General features: G+C 48.2%; 1 protein-coding gene across 4 annotated transcripts in view; it reads left to right on the forward strand.

Moving 5' to 3' along the window:
* CPSF1 (cleavage and polyadenylation specific factor 1) overlaps window positions 1-22,842 on the forward strand; it is a 91,234-nt gene that overhangs the window by 9,276 nt on the left and 59,116 nt on the right. For all 4 annotated transcript variants that reach the window (XM_040352064.1, XM_040352063.1, XM_040352066.1 and 1 more), the window contains exons 4-10: window positions 76-209; window positions 3,918-3,998; window positions 15,821-15,972; window positions 17,667-17,813; window positions 17,904-18,043; window positions 22,213-22,323; window positions 22,556-22,649. In XM_040352064.1, coding sequence (XP_040207998.1) covers window positions 76-209; window positions 3,918-3,998; window positions 15,821-15,972; window positions 17,667-17,813; window positions 17,904-18,043; window positions 22,213-22,323; window positions 22,556-22,649 — 859 coding nt within the window. The remainder of the gene's footprint in view (window positions 1-75; window positions 210-3,917; window positions 3,999-15,820; window positions 15,973-17,666; window positions 17,814-17,903; window positions 18,044-22,212; window positions 22,324-22,555; window positions 22,650-22,842) is intronic.

Here is a 22,842-nt window from a genome sequence, read left to right on the forward strand (position 1 = left end):
CTGTCTTCCTTCCAATTCTCTAAACTGCCTTTGCTCCCCCGTCTCTCCTCCTCTTATACTGTATCTCATACACAGATGTGAAAGGTCACAAGGAGAAGTTGGAGTTGATGGCGTCCTTCTCCTTTTTCGGGAATGTCATGTCTATGGCCAGTGTGCAGTTGGCCGGAGCCAAGAGAGACGCCCTTCTACTGAGCTTCAAAGAGGCCAAGGTGGGTTCACATGCAAATTCCTACCCCTGTCCCTCCCCCATCCTTCCATATTACCTGTCTAGAGGGCCACCCACACCCATGATACGTCCTCTATCTGTCTGACGTCCCCCCCCCCCCCCATCCCTGCATCAGGGGCACATGATATTTCCACTGTTCATTTGCTGTCTTCCACCATACCCCATTGTGGCTCATGATACGTATGTCTTACCCCCCCCCCAGGGTCCAATCTACTGTAATCTAATGTCTCCCAGGGCGAAGGACAAGATCATCTAGCCCCCAGAGCAAAGATTAAAAAATGAACCCCACCCCACCCCAATGTTTGAGCATGGTGTCTCATGGGAAAATCCAGCAATAATCTGTACGCCCGCCCAAGTACAAGTTCCTTCTGCAAGGCAAAATTCTCCCTATGCAAAAAAAAATTCTGGCTCCAATTCCCCAGCCGCCCCACTTCTAGCATAACCCGACCAAAAAAAAAACACCACTCCTAGCACAAGTCTCCACCCCCCATTTTTATATCCTGCCATTGATCCCCCCCCCTAAAAATCTCCCCTCCTAGCAATCCTTTCTATCAAAACTCCCCTCTTGGCAAAAATCCCCACGTTCCCCTTCCTGGCACAAATCCCCCTGCTGTAGCAATGGGAACACTCCCTGCGGCTCCCCCTCCCTCCACATGAGTTTACTGAGCCAGAGGCAGCCGTCCCTCTTGCGCGCGCCCCCCCCCCCCCCCCCACCTTGTCCCGGTCCTGCTCCCAGGTGGTGTCCATAGTCTGTCTGATGTGCCCCATTTGTCAACGATGCGTCTGTTCTCTGTCTGATGACTTTCACCTTCTCCCCACATTGGGGTCCATTCTATGTCTGATGACTTTCACCTTCTCCCCACATTGGGGTCCATTCTATGTCCGACTTTCACCTTCTCCCCACATTGGGGTCCATTCTATGTCTGATGACTTTCACCTTCTCCCCACATTGGGGTCCATTCTATGTCTGGCTTTCACCTTCTCCCCACATTGGGGTCCATTCTATGTCCGACTTTCACCTTCTCCCCACATTGGGGTCCATTCTATGTCTGATGACTTTCACCTTCTCCCCACATTGGGATCCATTCTATGGCTGGCTTTCACCTTCTCCCCACATTGGGGTCCATTCTATGGCTGACTTTCACCTTCTCCCCACATTGGGGTCCATTCTATGTCTGACTTTCACCTTCTCCCCACATTGGGGTCCATTCTATGTCTGACTTTCACCTTCTCCCCACATTGGGGTCCATTCTATGTCTGATGACTTTCACCTTCTCCCCACATTGGGATCCATTCTATGGCTGGCTTTCACCTTCTCCCCACATTGGGGTCCATTCTATGGCTGGCTTTCACCTTCTCCCCACATTGGGGTCCATTCTATGGCTGACTTTCACCTTCTCCCCACATTGGGGTCCATTCTATGTCTGACTTTCACCTTCTCCCCACATTGGGGTCCATTCTATGTCTGACGTCTTTCACCTTCTCCTCACATTGGGGCCCATTCTATGTCTGACTTTCACCTTCTCCCCACATTGGGGTCCATTCTATGTCTGACTTTCACCTTCTCCCCACATTGGGGTCCATTCTATGTCTGACTTTCACCTTCTCCCCACATTGGGGTCCATTCTATGTCTGATGACTTTCACCTTCTCCCCACATTGGGGTCCATTCTATGTCTGACTTTCACCTTCTCCCCACATTGGGGTCCATTCGATGTCTGACTTTCACCTTCTCCCCACATTGGGGTCCATTCTATGTCTGACGTCTTTCACCTTCTCCCCACATTGGGGTCCATTCTATGTCTGACGTCTTTCACCTTCTCCCCACATTGGGGTCCATTCTATGTCTGACGTCTTTCACCTTCTCCCCACATTGGGGTCCATTCTATGTCTGACGTCTTTCACCTTCTCCCCACATTGGGGTCCATTCTATGTCTGGCTTTCACCTTCTCCCCACATTGGGGTCCATTCTATGGCTGACTTTCACCTTCTCCCCACATTGGGGTCCATTCTATGTCTGACTTTCACCTTCTCCCCACATTGGGATCCATTCTATGGCTGGCTTTCACCTTCTCCCCACATTGGGGTCCATTCTATGGCTGACTTTCACCTTCTCCCCACATTGGGGTCCATTCTATGTCTGATGACTTTCACCTTCTCCCCACATTGGGGTCCATTCTATGTCTGACTTTCACCTTCTCCCCACATTGGGGTCCATTCTATGGCTGACTTTCACCTTCTCCCCACATTGGGGTCCATTCTATGTCTGGCTTTCACCTTCTCCCCACATTGGGGTCCATTCTATGGCTGACTTTCACCTTCTCCCCACATTGGGATCCATTCTATGTCTGGCTTTCACCTTCTCCCCACATTGGGGTCCATTCTATGGCTGACGTCTTTCACCTTCTCCCCACATTGGGGTCCATTCTATGGCTGACGTCTTTCACCTTCTCCCCACATTGGGGTCCATTCTATGTCTGGCTTTCACCTTCTCCCCACATTGGGGTCCATTCTATGGCTGACTTTCACCTTCTCCCCACATTGGGGTCCATTCTATGGCTGACTTTCACCTTCTCCCCACATTGGGGTCCATTCTATGGCTGACTTTCACCTTCTCCCCACATTGGGGTCCATTCTATGTCTGACGTCTTTCACCTTCTCCCCACATTGGGGTCCATTCTATGTCTGGCTTTCACCTTCTCCCCACATTGGGGTCCATTCTATGTCTGGCTTTCACCTTCTCCCCACATTGGGGTCCATTCTATGTCTGACTTTCACCTTCTCCCCACATTGGGGTCCATTCTATGGCTGGCTTTCACCTTCTCCCCACATTGGGGTCCATTCTATGTCTGACTTTCACCTTCTCCCCACATTGGGGTCCATTCTATGTCTGGCTTTCACCTTCTCCCCACATTGGGGTCCATTCTATGTCTGATGACTTTCACCTTCTCCCCACATTGGGGTCCATTCTATGTCTGACTTTCACCTTCTCCCCACATTGGGGTCCATTCTATGTCCGACTTTCACCTTCTCCCCACATTGGGGTCCATTCTATGTCTGGCTTTCACCTTCTCCCCACATTGGGGTCCATTCTATGTCTGATGACTTTCACCTTCTCCCCACATTGGGGTCCATTCTATGTCTGACTTTCACCTTCTCCCCACATTGGGGTCCATTCTATGTCTGGCTTTCACCTTCTCCCCACATTGGGGTCCATTCTATGTCTGACTTTCACCTTCTCCCCACATTGGGGTCCATTCTATGTCTGACTTTCACCTTCTCCCCACATTGGGGTCCATTCTATGTCTGGCTTTCACCTTCTCCCCACATTGGGGTCCATTCTATGTCTGATGACTTTCACCTTCTCCCCACATTGGGGTCCATTCTATGTCTGGCTTTCACCTTCTCCCCACATTGGGGTCCATTCTATGTCTGACTTTCACCTTCTCCCCACATTGGGGTCCATTCTATGTCTGACGTCTTTCACCTTCTCCCCACATTGGGGTCCATTCTATGTCTGTCTTTCACCTTCTCCCCACATTGGGGTCCATTCTATGTCTGATGTCTTCTTCCAGCACTCATTGTGGTTCAGAATTTGTCTTTTTATGATGGGTTGGCTGTCTGCCCCCCCTGTCTGCCCCCTCGGGGGGTCTGTGTTATGTCTGATCTGGTTGTCTTCTTGTGTGTTGCAGCTGTCGGTGGTGGAATATGACCCGGAAATCCACGATCTGAAGACGCTGTCTCTGCATTACTTCGAGGAGCCAGAGCTGCGGGTGGGTGGGATGTCCTAGGAGGCCGGATTCCCGGCTCCATGTTTTATATTGTATAATCTGTATACTTCCTGTCATCTCATCACATGACTTCCTTCCTTCATATGAGACGTCTCTCCACTCCTCTCTATTATGGGGTGTTATTGGGTCAGAAATCGGGAAAGTGCATCCATAGGGTTGTCTGTAAACCCTCCTTATCCCCCAGTGCAGTGAACTGCCTCAGGTGATATGTAGGAGGATTCGTTTCCTCTCTGTGAAAGTTGTACCTGTTTACCTGCAGGATCTTCTTCTCTACATCCATTCAAAGGGCCAGATCCACGTAGATCGGCGCATCTTTGAGCGGGCGTAACGTATCCTATTAACGTTACGCCTCCGCAACTTAGATGGGCAAGTGCAGTATTCTCAAAGCACTTGCTTCGTAAGTTGCGGCGGCGTAGCGTAAATAGGCCGGCGTAAGCGCGCCGAATTCAAATGTGGAACAGGGGGGCGTGTTTTATGTAAATGTTATGTGACCCGACGTGATTGACGTTTTTTATTTTTTTGAACGGCCGTGGGGGTATCCCAGTGCGCATGCTCAAAATTAACCCGCAACAAGCCAATGTTTACGACGTGAACTTCATTCTACGCAAAGCCCTATTCGCGAACGACTTACGCAAAGACGTAAAATTTTCAAAATTCGACGCGGGAACGACGTCCATACTTAACATTGGATACGTCTCATATAGCAGGGGTAACTATACGCTGAAAAAAGCCGTACGGAAACAACATAAAAAAATGCGCCAGACGGACATACGTTCGTGGATCGCCGTATCTAGCTAATTTGCATACTCGACGCGGAAATTGACGGAAACGCCACCTAGCGGCCAGCGTAAATATGCACCTTAGATCCGACGGCGTACTAAGACGCACGCCTGTCGGATCGAGCCCACATTCAGTCGTATCTTGTTTTGTAGATACAAAACAAAGATACGACGGGGGATCTTAGAAATGACGCGGCGTATCAATAGATACGCCGGCGTAATTTCTTTGGATCTGGCCCAAAGTCTAGAATTTTATAAAGCTTGCCTGAGCTGCCAGAAAATGGGGGTGGGGGGCTGAAATAACACCTTGCAGCACTCAATGAGAGGCTGATTGGAGGGAAGAGACGCCCCCCCCCCCCCTTTTCACTCCGGAGCAGAGCTTAGGCTGTGCCCTCCCCGTCATCAGTTTTCTCTTGGTGTTAGGAAAACTTGTCCGAAGTGACCAGGCGGGAGCACTTTTTTATTTTTTTGGGGGGAGGAGGTCACATGACCTCATTCCCAGGATCACGCTCCAGAATGATCTGTCACCCGCCATGCCCCACAGACACGGCCGGTGATGGATCGCTGTACCGGCTTGCTGCTGCCGGTGCCATGTGATCGCTGTGGCCAATCACAGCAGATCACATGACGGTTGTACACAATAAAAAAATTTGCGTGCCTTCATTGTGTACTATTGTGACGAGCTCTGTGATTGGTCACGGTGATCGCCTGGTACAGACAGGGCCAATCACCGCTAATAATATTGGTAAACGCTGAATAAGTATTTTTTCATTTGGAAGAAAATTTGGTTGCTTATAACTAAGGTTGTCCCGATACTAGTATCGGTACCGATACCAAGCATTTGCGCGAGTACTTGTACTCGCGCAAATGCTGCCGATGCCTGATCCGATACCTGGGATAGGAGAGAGAGAGGCGGGAACAACAGGAAGTCAGCGGGCGCGCAGGGGAAATCACTCACTGTAGTGTACAGGGATGGCAGCGGTGTGCACTCTTCCTGCACCCAGCATATTCTCTTCCCCGCCCGACAGATGCCTTCTAGTGCTGCCCCGTCGTTGCATCGTTCAGCAGTTTGGGAGGAGAGGAAGAAAGTGCTGCTGACGCTGCGGGGAACGGTGTGCATGTGAGTAACATACCATGCCGATCTGTTCACACACACACACTGACTGTCTGCATAGCCCAAGAGCAGCTCTGCCCCCCTCCCCCAGCTTGACTCTCACACTTCCCTCCTGGGTCACGCTGATAAGACATGAATGATGTCTTAAAGAGGCAGCTCTCTGATCTCTGGAAGTCTCTAAGGAAGGGAGGGGGCTTTGAGCTAATGGGGGTCTCTAAGAGGGTGTACTGACTGCTGATATAATGTGTGGTAACCAACCATTAGATCAGCAGCACCCCCATTAGCTCACAGCCCACCTTATATCAATGCCCCCCCTCATCAGTGCTGCCTATCTGTGTCCATCATTGCCGCCTATCTGTGCCACACATATCAGTGCAGCCCTAGCAGTGCTACTTTATCTGTGCCCATCATTGCCACATATCTGTGCCACCTGTCAGTGCCAGCCATCAGTGCGTGCCACCTGTCAGTGCCATCTTTCATTGCCAGCTATCTGTGCCATCTTTCAGTGTGTGCCACCTATCAGTGCTGCATAATCAGTGCCACCTATCCGTGCCACTGCCAGTCATCAGTCTGTGCCACCTTTTAGTGCCCATCAGCCAGTGCCATCTATCAGTGCGTCACATGACATTAAAAAAAAGTATCGGTATTCGGTATCGGCGAGTACTTGAAAAAAAGTATCGGTACTTGTACTCGGTCTTAAAAAAGTGGTATCGGGACAACCCTAATTAGAACGGTAAAATGCGCAGTGATAACAATCAACTGTGCGGGGAAAATAAATAAACCCGATCACCTCCCCAGAGTAGTATTGTGTTGTTACTATGGTAACACAGTATTAATCCTGACACTGTATGTAAATAAAAAATTCTTTCTATAATTGTTTTGTTTTTTATAACTTTGTAAAAAAAAAAAAAGTTATAAAAAAAGATATATTTTTAATATAATTGTTTGTTTTTGTATAACTTTTTTATTTTTTTGCAAAGTCATAAAAAACAAAACAATTATATAATTTTGTTTTTTTTATTTACATACAAACATTTATATTTTAACCTCTTTACCTCTGAGGACGTCCCTGGGACGTCCTCGGCTTTGTGCGGTGATATCTCAATGATGAGTGCAGCTAGAGGCATCATTCAGATATCGCCGCCTTCAGCCGCCGATTCTCTGCATCATAAGAACGATCAAAGCGGCGGTTCTGCCGCTTGATCGTTCTTATAGGCAGCGGGAGGGGACGCCCCCCCCCCCCCTCCAGCCGCCATCCGGTGCTTCTCCGGGCTCTCCCGTGCCCCGGAGAGCGAATCGGTCGGCGTCCGCTGCAGAACCATAGAGATGACTGGTGACCAGACGGTCACAGTCATCTCTATTACCGTCGGAGGACCGGGCGCGACGTTATGACGTCACGCCCGGTACCCGGAAGTAAACAAAGCCGCAATCGCGGCTGTCGGCATGTGATCGGTGATTCTTTTTTCACCGATTTCATGCTTGTAAGCCTGGAGGAGAGATGTGGGGGGAGGGGGAGGTCTTATAGACCCCGCCTCTCTCCATAAAGAGGACCTGTCACACTGATTCCTATTACAAGGGATGTTTACATTCCACGTAATAGGAATAAAAGTGATCCAAATTTTTTATTTTTTTTTAAAAAGTGTAAAAATAAGTAAAATATAAAAATAAAATGTAAAATTCTTTTTTTTCAAAACGCCCCTGTCCCCGTTATCTTGCGCGCAGAAGCGAACACGCATGCAGGTCCCGCCCACATATGTAAACACCGTTCAAACCCCACATGTGAGGTATCGTTGCGTGCGTTAGAGCGCGTGCAACAATTCTAGCACTAGACCTCCTCTGAAACTCGAAAATAGTAACCTGTAAAAAATGTTACAGCGTCACCTATGGAGATTTTTAAGTGGTGAAGTTTGGCGCCATTCCATGAATGTGCGCAATTTTAAAGCGTGACATGTTAGGTATCTATTTACTCGGCGTAACATAATCTTTCACATTATACAAAAAAATTGGGCTAACTTTACTGTTTTGTTGTTTTTTTAATTCATGAAACCGTTTTTTTTTTCCTTAAAAAAATGCGTTTGAAAAATGATTGCGCAAATACCGTGCGAGGGGAAAAAAAGTTGCAATGACCGCCATTTTATTCCCTAGGGTGTCTGCTAAAAAAAAAAATATATAATGTTTGGGGGTTCTGAATAATTTTCTAGCAAAAAAATTGTGATGTTTACATGAAGGAGAGAAGTGCCAGAATTAACTACTAGTCATACTACGTCGGCTCTTCGAGCGGCCACTAGGGGCGCGTGCGCGCCGGCGGAGGCGCGCGTGCCCCCGACTCCCGTGCGTGTGCCTGGCGGGCGCGATTGCCGCCGGGCACCCGCGATTGCTCGTTACAGAGCGGGGACCGGGAGCTGTGTGGGTAAACACACAGCTCCCGGTCCTGTCAGCGGGGGAAATGCTGATCTGTTCATACAATGTATGAACCGAGGATCAGTGTTTCCCCTAGTGAGGCCACCCCCCCCCCCTACAGTTAGAACACACCCAGGGAACATACTTAACCCCTTCCCCGCCCCCATAGTGTTAACCCCTTCACTGCCAGTGGCATTTTTTATAGTAATCCAATGCATTTTTATAGCACTGATCGCTATAAAAATGCCAATGGTCCCAAAAATGTGTCAAAAGTGTCCGAAGTGTCCGCCATAATGTCTCCGTACCGAAAAAAAAATCGCTGATCGCCGGCCTTACTAGTAAAAAAAATATATTAATAAAAATGCCATAAAAATACCCCCTATTTTGTAAACGCTATAACTTTTTGCGCAAACCAATCAATAAACGCTTATTGCGATATTTTTTTTACGAAAAATAGGTAGAAGAATACGTATCGGCCTAAACTGAGGAATTTTTTTTTTTTTATATATATTTTTGGGGGATATTTATTATAGCAAAAAGTAAAAAATATTCATTTTTTTTCAAAATTGTCGCTCTATTTTTGTTTATAGCGCAAAAAATAAAAACCGCAGAGGTGATCAAATACCACCAAAAGAAAGCTCTATTTGTGGGAAAAAAAGGACGCCAATTTTGTTTGGGAGCCACGTCGCACGACTGCGCAATTGTCAGCTAAAGCAGCGCAGTCCCGAATCGCAAAAAGTGCTCTGGTCTTTGGGCAGCAATATGGTCCGGGGGTTAAGTGGTTAAAAAAAAGTGTTTTATTTTTGATAACTTTTTTTTTTTTTTTTTACAAAAAGTTATAAAAAAAAAAAAAAAATTCTTTATATAATAGTTTTTTTTTTTACATACTGTCACGAGTCAGTATTGGTGATCACCACCGCACCAGTCATATAATGACGCTGTATTACACTGGTGACGGGATGTAAAAAATGTATAAAAAAAAAAAAAAAAACTTCATGTAATCTCCTTTTTTTATTTTCCCAAAAATTGTGACAAAAAAATTACAACTTCAAAAAAAAAACTCGCCATGCCTCTTGCTAAATGACCCGCGCTGTCTGCTTTCCACAAAGGGGTGATTTGGGGGGGTATTTGTACTGTCCTGGGGTTTTTGGGCATCAAGAAATGAGATTGGCCGTCAGTACATCAGGATTGGTGGCTTGTCGGATATCTCTATCCCGTAGTCTGTGGTCTCTATAGATAAATAATATACACAGATTTGGGGGATTTTCACCAAAGAAATGGAGCAGAATATATTTTGGCCGAAAATTTATGAAGGGGGGAAAAAATAAAAACACCAGAGGTGGTTAAAGAGGAGGTCCACCTCTGCAGCTGCTGACTTTTAACCACTTAAGACCCGGACCTTTAGTCAGCTAAAGGACCCGGCCAGGTTTTGCGATTCGGCACTGCGCCGCTTTAACAGACAATTGCGCGGTCGTGCGACGTGGCTTCCAAACAAAATTGGCGTCTTTTTTTTTTTTTCCCAAATGGAGCTTTCTTTTGGTGGTATTTGATCACCTCTGCGGTTTTTTATTTTTTGCGCTATAAACAAAAATAGAGCGACAATTTTGAAAAAAAATCAATATTTTTTTGCTATAATAAATATCCCCCAAAAATATATAAAAAAAAAAAAAACATTTTTTCCTCAGTTTAGGCCGATACGTATTCTTCTACATATTTTTGGTTAAAAAAATCGCAATAAGCGTTTATCGGTTGGTTTGCGCAAAATTTATAGTGTTTACAAAATAGGGGATAGTTTTATGGCATTTTTATTTAATTTTTTATATTTTTTTTACTAATGGCGGCGATCAGCGTTTTTTTTTTTTTTTTTTTTTTTTTCTTTCTCCCTTAACTGCGACATTATGGCGGACACTTTTGACACATTTTTGGCACCATTGTCATTTTCACAGCAAAAAATGCCTTTAAAATGCACTGATTACTGTGAAAATGACAATTGCAGTTTGGGAGTTAACCACAAGGGGGCGCTGAAGGGGTTATGTATGACCTCATATGTGTTTCTAACTGTAGGGGGGTGTGGCTGTAGGTGTGATGTCATCGATTGTGTTTTCCTATAAAAGGGAACGCACGATCGATGGCGGCGCCACAGTGAAGAACGGGGAAGGTGTGTTTACACACAGCTCTCCTCGTTCTTCAGCTCCGGGGACCGATCGCGGGACTCCAGCGCTGATCGGGTCCCGGAGCTTCGGACCAGGGCGCGTGCCCATGACCCACGTCTGGGTACTAGCACAGGACGTACCTATACAATGTCGGCAGACGAGGCTGAGCAATCGCTCGGATGCTGCCGTCGCCGCCATGCTCTGTGAAGGTATCGGCCTTGCGGCTTCACTGCCCGGTTCCCTACTGCGCGGCGCGCCGTCACTGGTCCCTGCTCTCTCCTGGGATCAGTTTGTTTCCCAGGAGACGGGGAGGGGAAGTGGTGTGACTCCCACGTTTTTTTTTTGCCCGGAAGTGAGTAAAAATACCTGCACCCCCCCCCCCCCCCCCTCCTCTCTGGAAGGTGCCAAATGTGTCACTGGAGGGGGGGAGGGTTCCGAAAAGCAGAAGTTACATTTTTGAGTGGAACTCCGCCTTAACCACTTCCCGCCCGGCCTATCGCAGAATGACGGCCGGCCAGTGGTTCAGTTATCCTGCCTGGGGGAGTCATGACTAAGGATGAGCTCTGGCAGCCGAGCATCGGGACAATGTCTCCCTGGCTGTGATTAGCACAGCGCCGTGCACACTTCCCGGCGGGCTCTGCACGTGTTCTATGCGAACTCACCAGAGCTCATCCTTGGTCATGACTTCCAGCAGGATAATGGCAGCCGCTCGCCCGTGGGGGGGCTCGCATTGCGGCAATGGGTGGTGCAGCGTGTCAGTCTGACACACCGCTACACAGATCTCGGTAAAGAGCCTCCGACAGAGGGTTTTTTACCACGTGATCAGCCGTGTCCAATCACGGCTGATCACAATGTAAACAGGAAGAGTCGTTGATCGGCTTTTCCTCACTTGTGTCTGACAGACCACCAGGGAAATGCCAATCAGTGCCCAGGCAGCTGCCAATCAGTGCCTATCCGCAATGCCTACCACTGCCGGTGCTACCAGGGATGCCTATCAGTGCCACCCATGAGTGCGCATCAGTGCCACCTATTGGTACCAATCACTGAAGGAGAAAACTTACTTTTTTTCAACATTTTATAACTGAAACAAAATAACTTTTCTTCTTTCTTTTTTCTTCTTTCTTTCTTTTTTCTTCTTTCTTTCTTTTTTCTTCTTTCTTCTTTCTTCTTCTTTCTTCTTCTTCCTTCTTCTTCCTTCTTTCTTCTTCTTCTTCCTTCTTCTTCTTCTTCCTTCTTCTTCTTCTTCCTTCTTCTTCTTCTTCCTTCTTCTTCTTCTTCCTTCTTCTTCTTCTTCTTCTTCTTCTTCTTCTTCTTCTTCTTCTTCTTCCTTCTTCTTCTTCCTTCTTCTTCTTCTTCTTCTTCTTCCTTCTTCTTCTTCCTTCTTCTTCTTCCTTCTTCTTCTTCCTTCTTCTTCTTCTTCCTTCTTCTTCTTCCTTCTTCTTCTTCCTTCTTCTTCTTCCTTCTTCTTCTTCCTTCTTCTTCTTCCTTCTTCTTCTTCCTTCTTCTTCTTCCTTCTTCTTCTTCCTTCTTCTTCTTCCTTCTTCTTCTTCCTTCTTCTTCTTCCTTCTTCTTCTTCCTTCTTCTTCTTCCTTCTTCTTCTTCCTTCTTCTTCTTCCTTCTTCTTCTTCCTTCTTCCTTCTTCTTCTTCCTTCTTCCTTCTTCTTCCTTCTTCCTTCTTCCTTCTTCTTCTTCCTTCTTCTTCTTCCTTCTTCTTCTTCCTTCTTCTTCTTCTTCTTCTTCCTTCTTCCTTCTTCTTCTTCTTCTTCTTCTTCTTCTTCTTCTTCTTCTTCTTCTTCTTCCTTCTTCCTTCTTCTTCTTCCTTCTTCTTCTTCTTCCTTCTTTTCCTTCTTCCTTCTTCTTCTTCTTCCTTCTTCCTTCTTCTTCTTCTTCCTTCTTCCTTCTTCTTCCTTCTTCTTCTTCCTTCTTCTTCTTCTTCCTTCTTCTTCTTCCTTCTTCTTCTTCCTTCCTTCCTTCTTCTTCTTCCTTCTTCTTCTTCCTTCTTCTTCTTCCTTCCTTCTTCTTCTTCCTTCTTCCTTCTTCTTCCTTCTTCTTCTTCCTTCTTCTTCTTCCTTCTTCTTCTTCCTTCTTCCTTCTTCTTCTTCTTCCTTCTTCTTCTTCTTCCTTCTTCCTTCTTCCTTCTTCTTCTTCTTCCTTCTTCCTTCTTCTTCTTCTTCTTCTTCCTTCTTTCTTCTTCTTCTTTTTCTTCTTCTTCTTCTTCCTTCCTTCCTTCCTTCTTCTTCTTTTTCTTTTTTTCTTTTCTTCCTTCCTTCTTCTTCTTCTTCTTCTTCCTTCTTCCTTCTTCTTCCTTCTTCCTTCTTCCTTCTTCTTCTTCTTCCTTCTTCTTCTTCCTTCTTCTTCTTCCTTCCTTCCTTCTTCTTCTTCCTTCTTCTTCTTCCTTCTTCTTCTTCCTTCCTTCCTTCCTTCTTCTTCTTCCTTCTTCCTTCTTCTTCCTTCTTCTTCTTCCTTCTTCTTCTTCTTCCTTCTTTCTTCTTCTTCTTCTTCTTCTTCTTCTTCTTCTTCTTCTTCTTCCTTCTTCCTTCTTCTTCCTTCTTCCTTCTTCCTTCTTCTTCTTCCTTCTTCTTCTTCCTTCTTCTTCTTCCTTCTTCCTTCTTCTTCTTCTTCCTTCTTCCTTCTTCCTTCTTCTTCTTCTTCTTCTTCCTTCCTTCCTTCCTTCCTTCCTTCCTTCTTCTTCTTCTTCTTCTTCTTCTTCCTTCTTCCTTCTTCTTCTTCTTCCTTCTTCTTCTTCTTCCTTCTTCCTTCTTCTTCTTCTTCTTCTTCTTCTTCTTCTTCTTCTTCTTCTTCCTTCTTCCTTCTTCTTCCTTCTTCTTCTTCTTCCTTCTTCCTTCTTCCTTCTTCTTCTTCCTTCTTCTTCTTCCTTCTTCCTTCTTCTTCTTCTTCCTTCTTCCTTCTTCCTTCTTCTTCTTCTTCTTCTTCCTTCCTTCCTTCCTTCCTTCCTTCCTTCTTCTTCTTCTTCTTCTTCTTCTTCTTCCTTCTTCTTCTTCTTCTTCTTCCTTCTTCTTCTTCTTCCTTCTTCCTTCTTCTTCTTCTTCCTTCTTCCTTCTTCTTCCTTCTTCTTCTTCTTCCTTCTTCTTCTTCTTCCTTCTTCTTCTTCTTCCTTCTTCTTCTTCCTTCTTCTTCTTCCTTCCTTCCTTCCTTCTTCTTCTTCCTTCTTCTTCTTCCTTCTTCTTCCTTCCTTCCTTCCTTCTTCTTCTTCTTCCTTCCTTCCTTCCTTCTTCCTTCTTCTTCTTCCTTCTTCTTCTTCTTCCTTCTTTCTTCTTCTTCTTCTTCTTCTTCTTCTTCTTCCTTCCTTCCTTCCTTCTTCTTCTTCTTCCTTCCTTCCTTCCTTCCTTCCTTCCTTCTTCTTCTTCTTCTTCCTTCCTTCCTTCCTTCCTTCTTCTTCTTCTTCTTCTTCTTCTTCTTCTTCTTCTTCCTTCCTTCCTCTTCTTCTTCTTCTTCCTTCCTTCCTTCCTTCCTTCTTCTTCTTCTCCTTCCTTCCTTCCTTCCTTCCTTCCTTCCTTCCTTCTTCTTCTTCCTTCTTCTTCTTCTTCTTCCTTCTTCTTCTTCCTTCTTTTTTTGCATTTGTTTTACCAAAAAAAAAAATCTGCAGAGGTGATCAAATACCACCAAAAGAAATCTCTATTTGTGGGAACAAAATAAAACAAAATTCTTTTTGGGTTCAGTGTAGCACGACCGCGCAATTGTCATTTCAAACGGCGACAGAGCTGAAAATTGGCCGGGGGGCAGGAAGGGGGCAGTAATTGCCCCCCCCGGTATTGAAGTGGTTCAATGGCACTAAAATAAATCTCTATTTGTGCGGGGGGGGGGGGGGGAATGATAAAAATATCACGTATACAGCATTACATGACCGTGTAATTGTCATTCAAAGTGTGACAGCGTTGAAAATTGGCCTGGGCAGGGGGGGGGGGATTTGTCCGGTATTGACGGGGTTAAAAGCAAATGGCCAATAGCATTGGAAGTGTCAAAATGAACGTACAAAAACCTCAGGTGTGCGAGAACAAGAATACTAAACCCCTCCCCCTCCCCCATTCATTTCTCTTCATAAACTGTGTAAAAAATGATTAATAAAATAATACATTCTGGTAAAAAAAAAAAAAAATATTGGAATAAATGAATGAACTGTATTCCCCACCTCATGCACAATGAGGATAAACCCAAACACCCCGACTTATTCGTGGCAAGAAATTAGGGGGGGGGGGGGGGGGCACATGACCCGTCGCATGAAATGCGTGATTTCTGTCCTCACTTTAGACCTGGATGGACCTCTGAGCCGCTCAGTCGTTGTATTACACACTGTGGCCCGGATTCACACCGACGTATCTCCAGATACGCCGTCGTAAGTACAAATGTGCGCCATCGTATCTATGCGTCGAACCAGAAACCAAGATACGCCTAAAAATAGGCTTCCTCCGACCGACGTAACTTGCCTACGCCGGCGTATCGTGGGCGCATAGTTACGCTGGACGTAGGTGGCGCTCCCATTGATTTACTATTCAAATACGCAAATGAGGGAAATACATCGATTCACAAACTTGCGCCCGGCGCATAATATACGCGGGTTTGCGTAAGTCGTACGTCCGGCGTAAACTTATTCCCCATATAGGAGGCGCAAGTCATACAAAGGTATGGACCAGGGAACACAGCCGTCGTATCTTATGTCGTTTACGTTGGACGTGAATAGGGCTGGGCGTAAGTTACGTTCACGTCGTAGGCAGTGATCCGGCGTATCTTAGGGAGTAGTTCCGACGTGATTCTGAGCATGCGCACTGGATGCGTCCACGGGACGGCGCATGCGCTATTCGTATCTTTATGGCGCTCGGCCCATCATTAGCATGGCTCACGCCCACTTCCACTTACGACGACTTGCGCCTAAGAAACCCAGCGCAGATTTGGTGGCAAGTGCTTTGTGAATTCGGTGCTTGCCTCTCTGCGCTACGTCCGTGTAGCGTATATGCGATACGCTACGGCGGCATAAATATGCGCCGATGTCTGTAAATCCGGGCCTGTCTGTCTAGCGCAGGGAATGCACCTACAGGAGGAGAGAGGTGGCCCCTTCCGTATTCTACTGTGCCTTCTTTGTCCAATCAGCTGGGTGGGAGGAGTTCTTATTCATCACCCTGCACAGGGGTCTCCTCTCTGCCCACCCAGCTAGTGACAGACGACACACATTACAATCTGATTGTACAATCTCCTTTACATCTATGAACAGTTCTAACACTCACTATTGGCCCATCACTGTGATGAACGGCCACCCCTCTATGATAAAACTCTGTACATATAGTGTTCTTATCCAATCTGACCCCTTCTTTCTCCCCCCTCCCCCGCTCTCTCTCTTCACAGGACGGCTTTGTGCAGAATGTTCACATACCCAAAGTGCGGGTGGACCCCAACGGGCGATGTGCTGTTATGCTGATATATGGCACCAGACTGGTGGTACTGCCTTTCCGGAGGGAGACCCTGACGGAGGAGCATGAGGGACCAATGTCTGAAGGGTGAGCATCTGGCTGTGTGGGGGCTGAGGGTCCGACTGTGTGTGAGGGAGGTAGGGGGTCCAGCTGTGTGTGGGGGCTGAGGGGACAGCTCTGTAGGGGTCCGGCTGCTTGAGGGTCGGACTGTGTGGGGGGCTGAGGGTCGGGCTGCATGGCGGCTGAAGATCCGCCTGTGGGTGGGGTCTGAGGGATCCGCCTGTGGGTGAGGTTCTGAGGGGTTCCGCCTGTGGGTGGGGTCTGAGGGGTCCGCCTGTGGGTGAGGGTCTGAGGGGTCCGCCTGTGGGTGAGGGCCTGAGGGGTTCCGCCTGTGGGTGAGGGCCTGAGGGGTTCCGCCTGTGGGTGAGGGCCTGAGGGGTTCCGCCTGTGGGTGAGGGCCTGAGGGGTTCCGCCTGTGGGTGAGGGCCTGAGGGGTTCCGCCTGTGGGTGAGGGCCTGAGGGGTTCCGCCTGTGGGTGAGGGCCTGAGGGGTTCCGCCTGTGGGTGAGGGCCTGAGGGGTTCCGCCTGTGGGTGAGGGCCTGAGGGGTTCCGCCTGTGGGTGAGGGCCTGAGGGGTTCCGCCTGTGGGTGAGGGCCTGAGGGGTTCCGCCTGTGGGTGAGGGCCTGAGGGGTTCCGCCTGTGGGTGAGGGCCTGAGGGGTTCCGCCTGTGGGTGAGGGCCTGAGGGGTTCCGCCTGTGGGTGAGGGCCTGAGGGGTTCCGCCTGTGGGTGAGGGCCTGAGGGGTTCCGCCTGTGGGTGAGGGCCTGAGGGGTTCCGCCTGTGGGTGAGGGCCTGAGGGGTTCCGCCTGTGGGTGAGGGTCTGAGGGGTCCGCCTGTGGGTGAGGGTCTGAGGGGTCCGACTGTGGGTGAGGGTCTGAGGGGTCCGCCTGTGGGTGAGGGTCTGAGGGGTCCGACTGTGGGTGAGGGCCTGAGGGGTTCCGCCTGTGGGTGAGGGCCTGAGGGGTTCCGCCTGTGGGTGAGGGCCTGAGGGGTTCCGCCTGTGGGTGAGGGCCTGAGGGGTTCCGCCTGTGGGTGAGGGCCTGAGGGGTTCCGCCTGTGGGTGAGGGCCTGAGGGGTTCCGCCTGTGGGTGAGGGCCTGAGGGGTTCCGCCTGTGGGTGAGGGTCTGAGGGGTCCGCCTGTGGGTGAGGGTCTGAGGGGTCCGACTGTGGGTGAGGGTCTGAGGGGTCCGACTGTGGGTGGGGGCCTGAGGGGTCCGACTATATGAGTGATTGGCTACATGGTGGCTAAGGGTCCGGCTGTGTGGGGACTGAAGGTCCGACTGTGGGTGAGGGTCTGACTATATGAGTGATTGGCTACGTGGTGGCTGAGGGTCCGGCAGAGTGTTGGCTGTTTGGGGACTGAAGGTCCGACTGTGGGGGGGGGGGGGGGGGGTGGGGTCTAGCTGCGTGGGTGGCTGATGGTCCGGCTACATGAGTGTTGGCTGGGTGGGGGGCTGATGGTCTGGGTGGGTCCAACTGCGTGGGGGGGCTGAGGGTCCGGCTGCATTAATGGTTGGTTGTGTGAGGGCTGAGGGTTGGCGCAGGATGTTCCCCAGTACATAACACAGTGGTGAATAGAAGCAGTGGACAGTGGTGTGTGTAGGTTGGAATTGTAAGATGTGTGATGCTATGAGTTGCTGTGGCCTGAAGGGGGCAGCTCTGTGTCAGAGGTGACATAGCGGTATACAGGTGGGTGATCCCGGCCATTTCTCCTCCCTACAGACAGAAGTCCAGCTTCCTGCCCAGCTACATCATCGATGTTCGGGAATTGGATGAGAAGCTGCTGAACATTATAGACCTCCAGTTCCTCCACGGGTACTATGAACCCACCCTCCTCATCCTCTTCGAGCCGAACCAGACGTGGCCAGGGTAGGTGACCTGTTCCTTGTATGTGTTCTTCCTGCCACGATCTGTGTGCGGAGTCCATTGAAGGTTTATCTGTCCCGTGTCTCTCCTCAGGCGTGTCGCCGTACGTCAGGACACGTGCAGTATTGTCGCCATCTCGCTGAACATCCTTCAGAAGGTCCATCCCGTCATCTGGTCCCTCTCCAGCTTACCCTTTGATTGCACCCAGTCGCTGGCTGTGCCCAAACCCATCGGTAAGTGACCGTGACCTCGACTTCTTCGCTGCTACTGGCTGTGCACATCTATGGCTTGCTCTGGATTGGTCTGCCCTGCCATGAATTGCACTGATAGGAGGAGCCGCTGTCGGTCAAACACTCTTGCTTGCCACCCACCAGGAGGGGGTGGGTGAGGGTGTTTGACAACTGCCCCTCCTGATATTTCAATTCAGGGCAGGGCTGTTCTGACTCCACCCCCTCACGTCCCACTGGAAGACCTGAGCTGGCGCTTCCACCGGCTGATCGAAGAGCCAAACAAAGACCGGATCGGCTCTCGGCTATGGTAACCTGGAAGCGATGACCTCACATGACTTCCAGGTTACCTGGATGTCATCCGTGCCACTTTATCCACTTAAGACCTGGACCATTATGCAGCTAAAGGACCTGGCCAGTTTTTGCGATTCGGCACTGCATCGCTTTAACTGACAATTGCGCGGTCGTGTGACGTGGTTCCCAAACAAAATTGGCGTCCTTTTTCCCCCACAAAAAGAGATTTCTTTTGGTAGTATTTGATCACCTCTGCGTTTTTTTTATTTTTTGCGCAATAAACAAATATAGAGCGACAATTTTGAAAAAAAAACAACAATATTTTTAATCTTTTGCTATAATAAATATCTCCCAAAAAAAAAAAAAATTAATTATATATATATATATATATATATATATATATATATATATATATATATATATATATATATATATATATATATATATATATATATATATATATATATATATATATATATATATATATATATATATATATATATATATATATATATATGTATATATATATATGTTTTCCTCAGTTTAGGCCGATACGTATTCTTCTACATATTTTTGGAAAAAAAAAATCACAAAAAGCGTTTATTGATTGGTTTGCGCAAAATTTATAGGGCCAGATCCACAGAGCGAGTACGCCGGCGTATCTACTGATACGCCGGCGTACTTTCAAATTTCCCGCGTCGTATCTTTAGTTTGAATCCTCAAACCAAGATACGACTGCTTCTGGCTTCGATCCGACAGGCGTACGCCTTCGGATCTAAGATGCAATACTTCGGCGCCCGCTGGGTGGAGTTTGCGTCGTTTTCCGCGTCGGGTATGCAAATTAGCGATTTACGACGATCCACGAACGTACGTGCGGCCCTCGCATTTTCTAACGTCGTCTGTAGTCGGCTTTTTCCGGCGGATAGTTAAAGCTGGTATTTTGCGGCGTATACATAGACTTGCCATGTTAAGTATGGCCGTCGTTCCCGCGTCGAAATTTAAATTTTTTTTTTTTTTTTTTGCGTAAGTCGTCCGTGAATAGGGATGGACATAACTCACGTCTAAGTTCAAAAAATGACGTCATTTCGTGCATAGCACGGCGGGAAATTTCTGGACGACGCATGCGCAGTTCAATCGGCGCGGGGACGCGCTTCATTTAAATGAAACCTGCCCCCTGATCGCCGATTTGAATTCCGCCGCCAGAAATACACTACGCCGCCGTAACTTACGGCGCGAACTCGCTGAGGATTCGAATATACGCCAGGTAAGGTACGGCGGCGTAGTTTATCTCTGATACGCTGCGCCGAGCGCAATGTATGTGGATCTGGCCCATAGTGTTTACAAAATGGGGGATAGTTTTATTGCATTTTTTTATTAATAATTTTTTTTTTTTTTTTTACTACTACTAATGGCGGCGATCAGCTTTTTTTTTTTTTTGACTGCGACATTATGGCGGACACATCGAAAATGTTTACACATTTTTGGGACCATTGTCATTTTCACAGCAAAAAGTGCTATAAAGATGCACTGATACTGTGAAAATGACAATTGCAGTATGGGAGTTAACCACTAGGGGGCGATGAAGGGGTTATGTGTGACCTCATATGTGTTTCTTACTGTAGGGGGGCGGGGCTGGACGTGTGACGTCACTGATCGCCTTTCCCTATATCAGGGAACAGACGATCAGTGACATCGCGCCACTGTGAAGAACGGGGAAGGTGTGTTTACACTCACCTCCCCCGTTCTTCAGCTCGATCGCGGGACACCGGCAGCGATCGGGTCACGGAGCTTCGGACCGGGTCGCGGGCACGTGCCCACGGCTGGGCACTCAAAGGGACAGACATACCGGTATGTGCCTGTGCCCAGGCGTGCCATTCTGCCGATGTAAATGTGCAGGAGGCGGTCCTTAAGTGGTTAAAGAAAAAAATCAAAAGCATTTGAACACATAGGCCCGGATTCACAAAGCACTTACGCCGACGTATCTCAAGATATGCCGCGTAAGTGCAAATGTGCGCCGTCGTATCTAAGATACGCCTAAAAACAGGCTTCAACCCGCCGACGTAACTTGCCTACGCCGGCGTAGGGTGGGCGCATATTTACACTGGACGCATGTTGCGCTCCCATTGATTTTCTATTCAAATATGCAAATGAGGGAGATACGGCGATTCACGATCGTACGTGTGCCCGACGCAGGCTACGCGATGTGCGCCTAAGTTGTACGTCCGGCGTAAAGTTAAGCCCCATAAAGGAGGTGTAACCCAGCAGCAGACATGCAAAGGTATGGACCAGGGAACACAAGCCGGCGTATTTTACGTAGTTTACATTGGACGTGTGTTTGGATGGGTGTAGGTTACGTTCATGCCGTAGGTAGGGTTTCCGGCGTAGTTTAGGCAGTTCCGACGTGGTTATGAGCATGCACAGAGGGATGCGTCCACGTCCCGGCTCATGCGCAGTTGGTGATACGTATCCGTCTGGTGTTCGCCCCTTCATTTGCATGGGGTCACGTCTCATTTGCATGGCTCACGCCCACTTCCATCTTTGCCGACTTGCGCCTTCGAAACCCAGCGCAGTTTTGGGAGCACTGGCTTTGTGAATTCAATGCTTGCCTCTCTGCGCTGCGTCGGCGTAGCGTATATTATTTGCGCTACGGCGGCGTAATGTGCGCCCGCTCTCTGTGAATCCGGGCCAATGATCTCACTGTGCTTGAATGCTTTTAAGTGCAGAGGAGGGATTTGGGGTCTTGTAGATCTCTCCATAAAGAGGACCTGTCACTCCCTTTTACTGTCACAAAGGATCTTTACATTCCTATTCACAGCAATAAAAGTAATCCAATATTTTTTTTTTTTTTTAAAGCAACAGTGTAAAATTTTAATAGTAATACAATTTTTTTTTTTTTTTTTTTAAGTGCCCTCGTGCTCAAAGGAGACTGTGCACCGGTCTCGCCCGCACACAAAGGGCCCTTTCACACGGGGCGGATCAGTAATGATCCGCCTCCGTGTGTCTGTACAGCACTGCGGGGATCCTCTGTAAAATCCCCGCAGAGCTGACAGGGCGGTCCCCGCACACTGTGCAGGGACCGCCCTGTCTTTCCTCCGCTCTCCCCTATGGGGGATCGGACGCACACGGACCGTATGTCTGTGTTTGTCCGATTTTGCGGATCTTTGCAGAGGCGGACAAATTACGGGTGTCAGCCGATGTTCATCCGCTGACACGCGTTATCGCATAGGGGCCCATGTATGTCCCGTTTTCATCCGCAACGGACGGATGAAAATGCGGACATACGGTCCGCACGTGTGAAAGGGCCCAAAATGATTATCCCACACGTGAGGTATCGATGTATGTGAATGTCAGATCACGGGCAGTAATTCTACCCCCCCCCCCCCCCCCAGACCTCCTCTGTACATGTAATGCGGTGACCTGTAAAGGCTATTAAAGCGTCGCCTATGGATAGTAGAATTGATGTAATTTGTCACCGTTGCACAGGCATGTGCAATTTTAAAGCGTGACGTGTTGGGTATCTATCTATTCGGCGTAACCTCATCTTTTACATTTTACAAACAAATTGGGTTATGTATTGTGTGTGTGTGTGTGTGTGTGTGTGTGTGTGTGTGTGTGTGTGTGTGGTGTTTTAATTTATTTTTTCCTTGCATTAAATCTTTTTTTTTTTTCCCAAATACCATGTGACAGAAAAATTGCAACAGCCACCAATTCTCTATGGCCTCTGCTTTAAAAAAAATACAAATTAAATGTGTGTGTGTGTTTGGGGGTTGTAAGTAATTTTCTAGCAACAGATACTGGGCGTGACACGGGAACAAAAAGTGCTAGAAAAGTCCCGGAGATCAAGTGGTTAATGGCTCTTCTCTCCTCCTCTCTTCTCTCAGGTGGGGTTGTGATCTTCGCTGTGAACTCTCTGCTGTATCTGAATCAAAGTGTTCCCCCCTATGGAGTGTCACTCAACAGTCTGACCAATGGGACCACCTCCTTTCCTCTAAGTATGTACCCCCCCCCCAATATCTGCCTGTCCTGTATACGTGTGTGTGCTGCCGTGCAGCTCTGTTCCTGTGTTCTGGCCTATTTATATGTCCCCCCCCCCCCCCCCCCTGTCCTGTGTATGTGTGCTGCACGGCATGTCCTGACTTGTGATCCTGCCATGTTATATGATCCCCTCTCCCGTCACATTGTGTCATATCCATACATGTCTGACGTGTCATTTCCTGTCCGCAGAGTCCCACGATGCAATCCGGATATCACTGGACTGTGCCCAGGCCACCTTCATCTCCTACGACAAGATGGTGATTTCCCTGAAGGGAGGAGAGATGTGAGTCCCGCGTTTCATCACCCCACCCCCCAAATCCTGCCAGATCCCTCCTATATACTGCCTGATCCCTCCTATATACTGCCTGATCCCTAGAGATCCCTCTGTATTACTGCCTGATCCCTCTGTGTTACTGCCTGACCCCTAGAGATCCCTCTGTATTGCTGCCTGACCCCTCGAGATCCCTCTGTATTGC

The sequence above is a fragment of the Rana temporaria genome, chromosome 5, assembly GCF_905171775.1.
Source record: "Rana temporaria chromosome 5, aRanTem1.1, whole genome shotgun sequence".
Taxonomy (NCBI): Eukaryota; Metazoa; Chordata; class Amphibia; order Anura; family Ranidae; genus Rana; species Rana temporaria.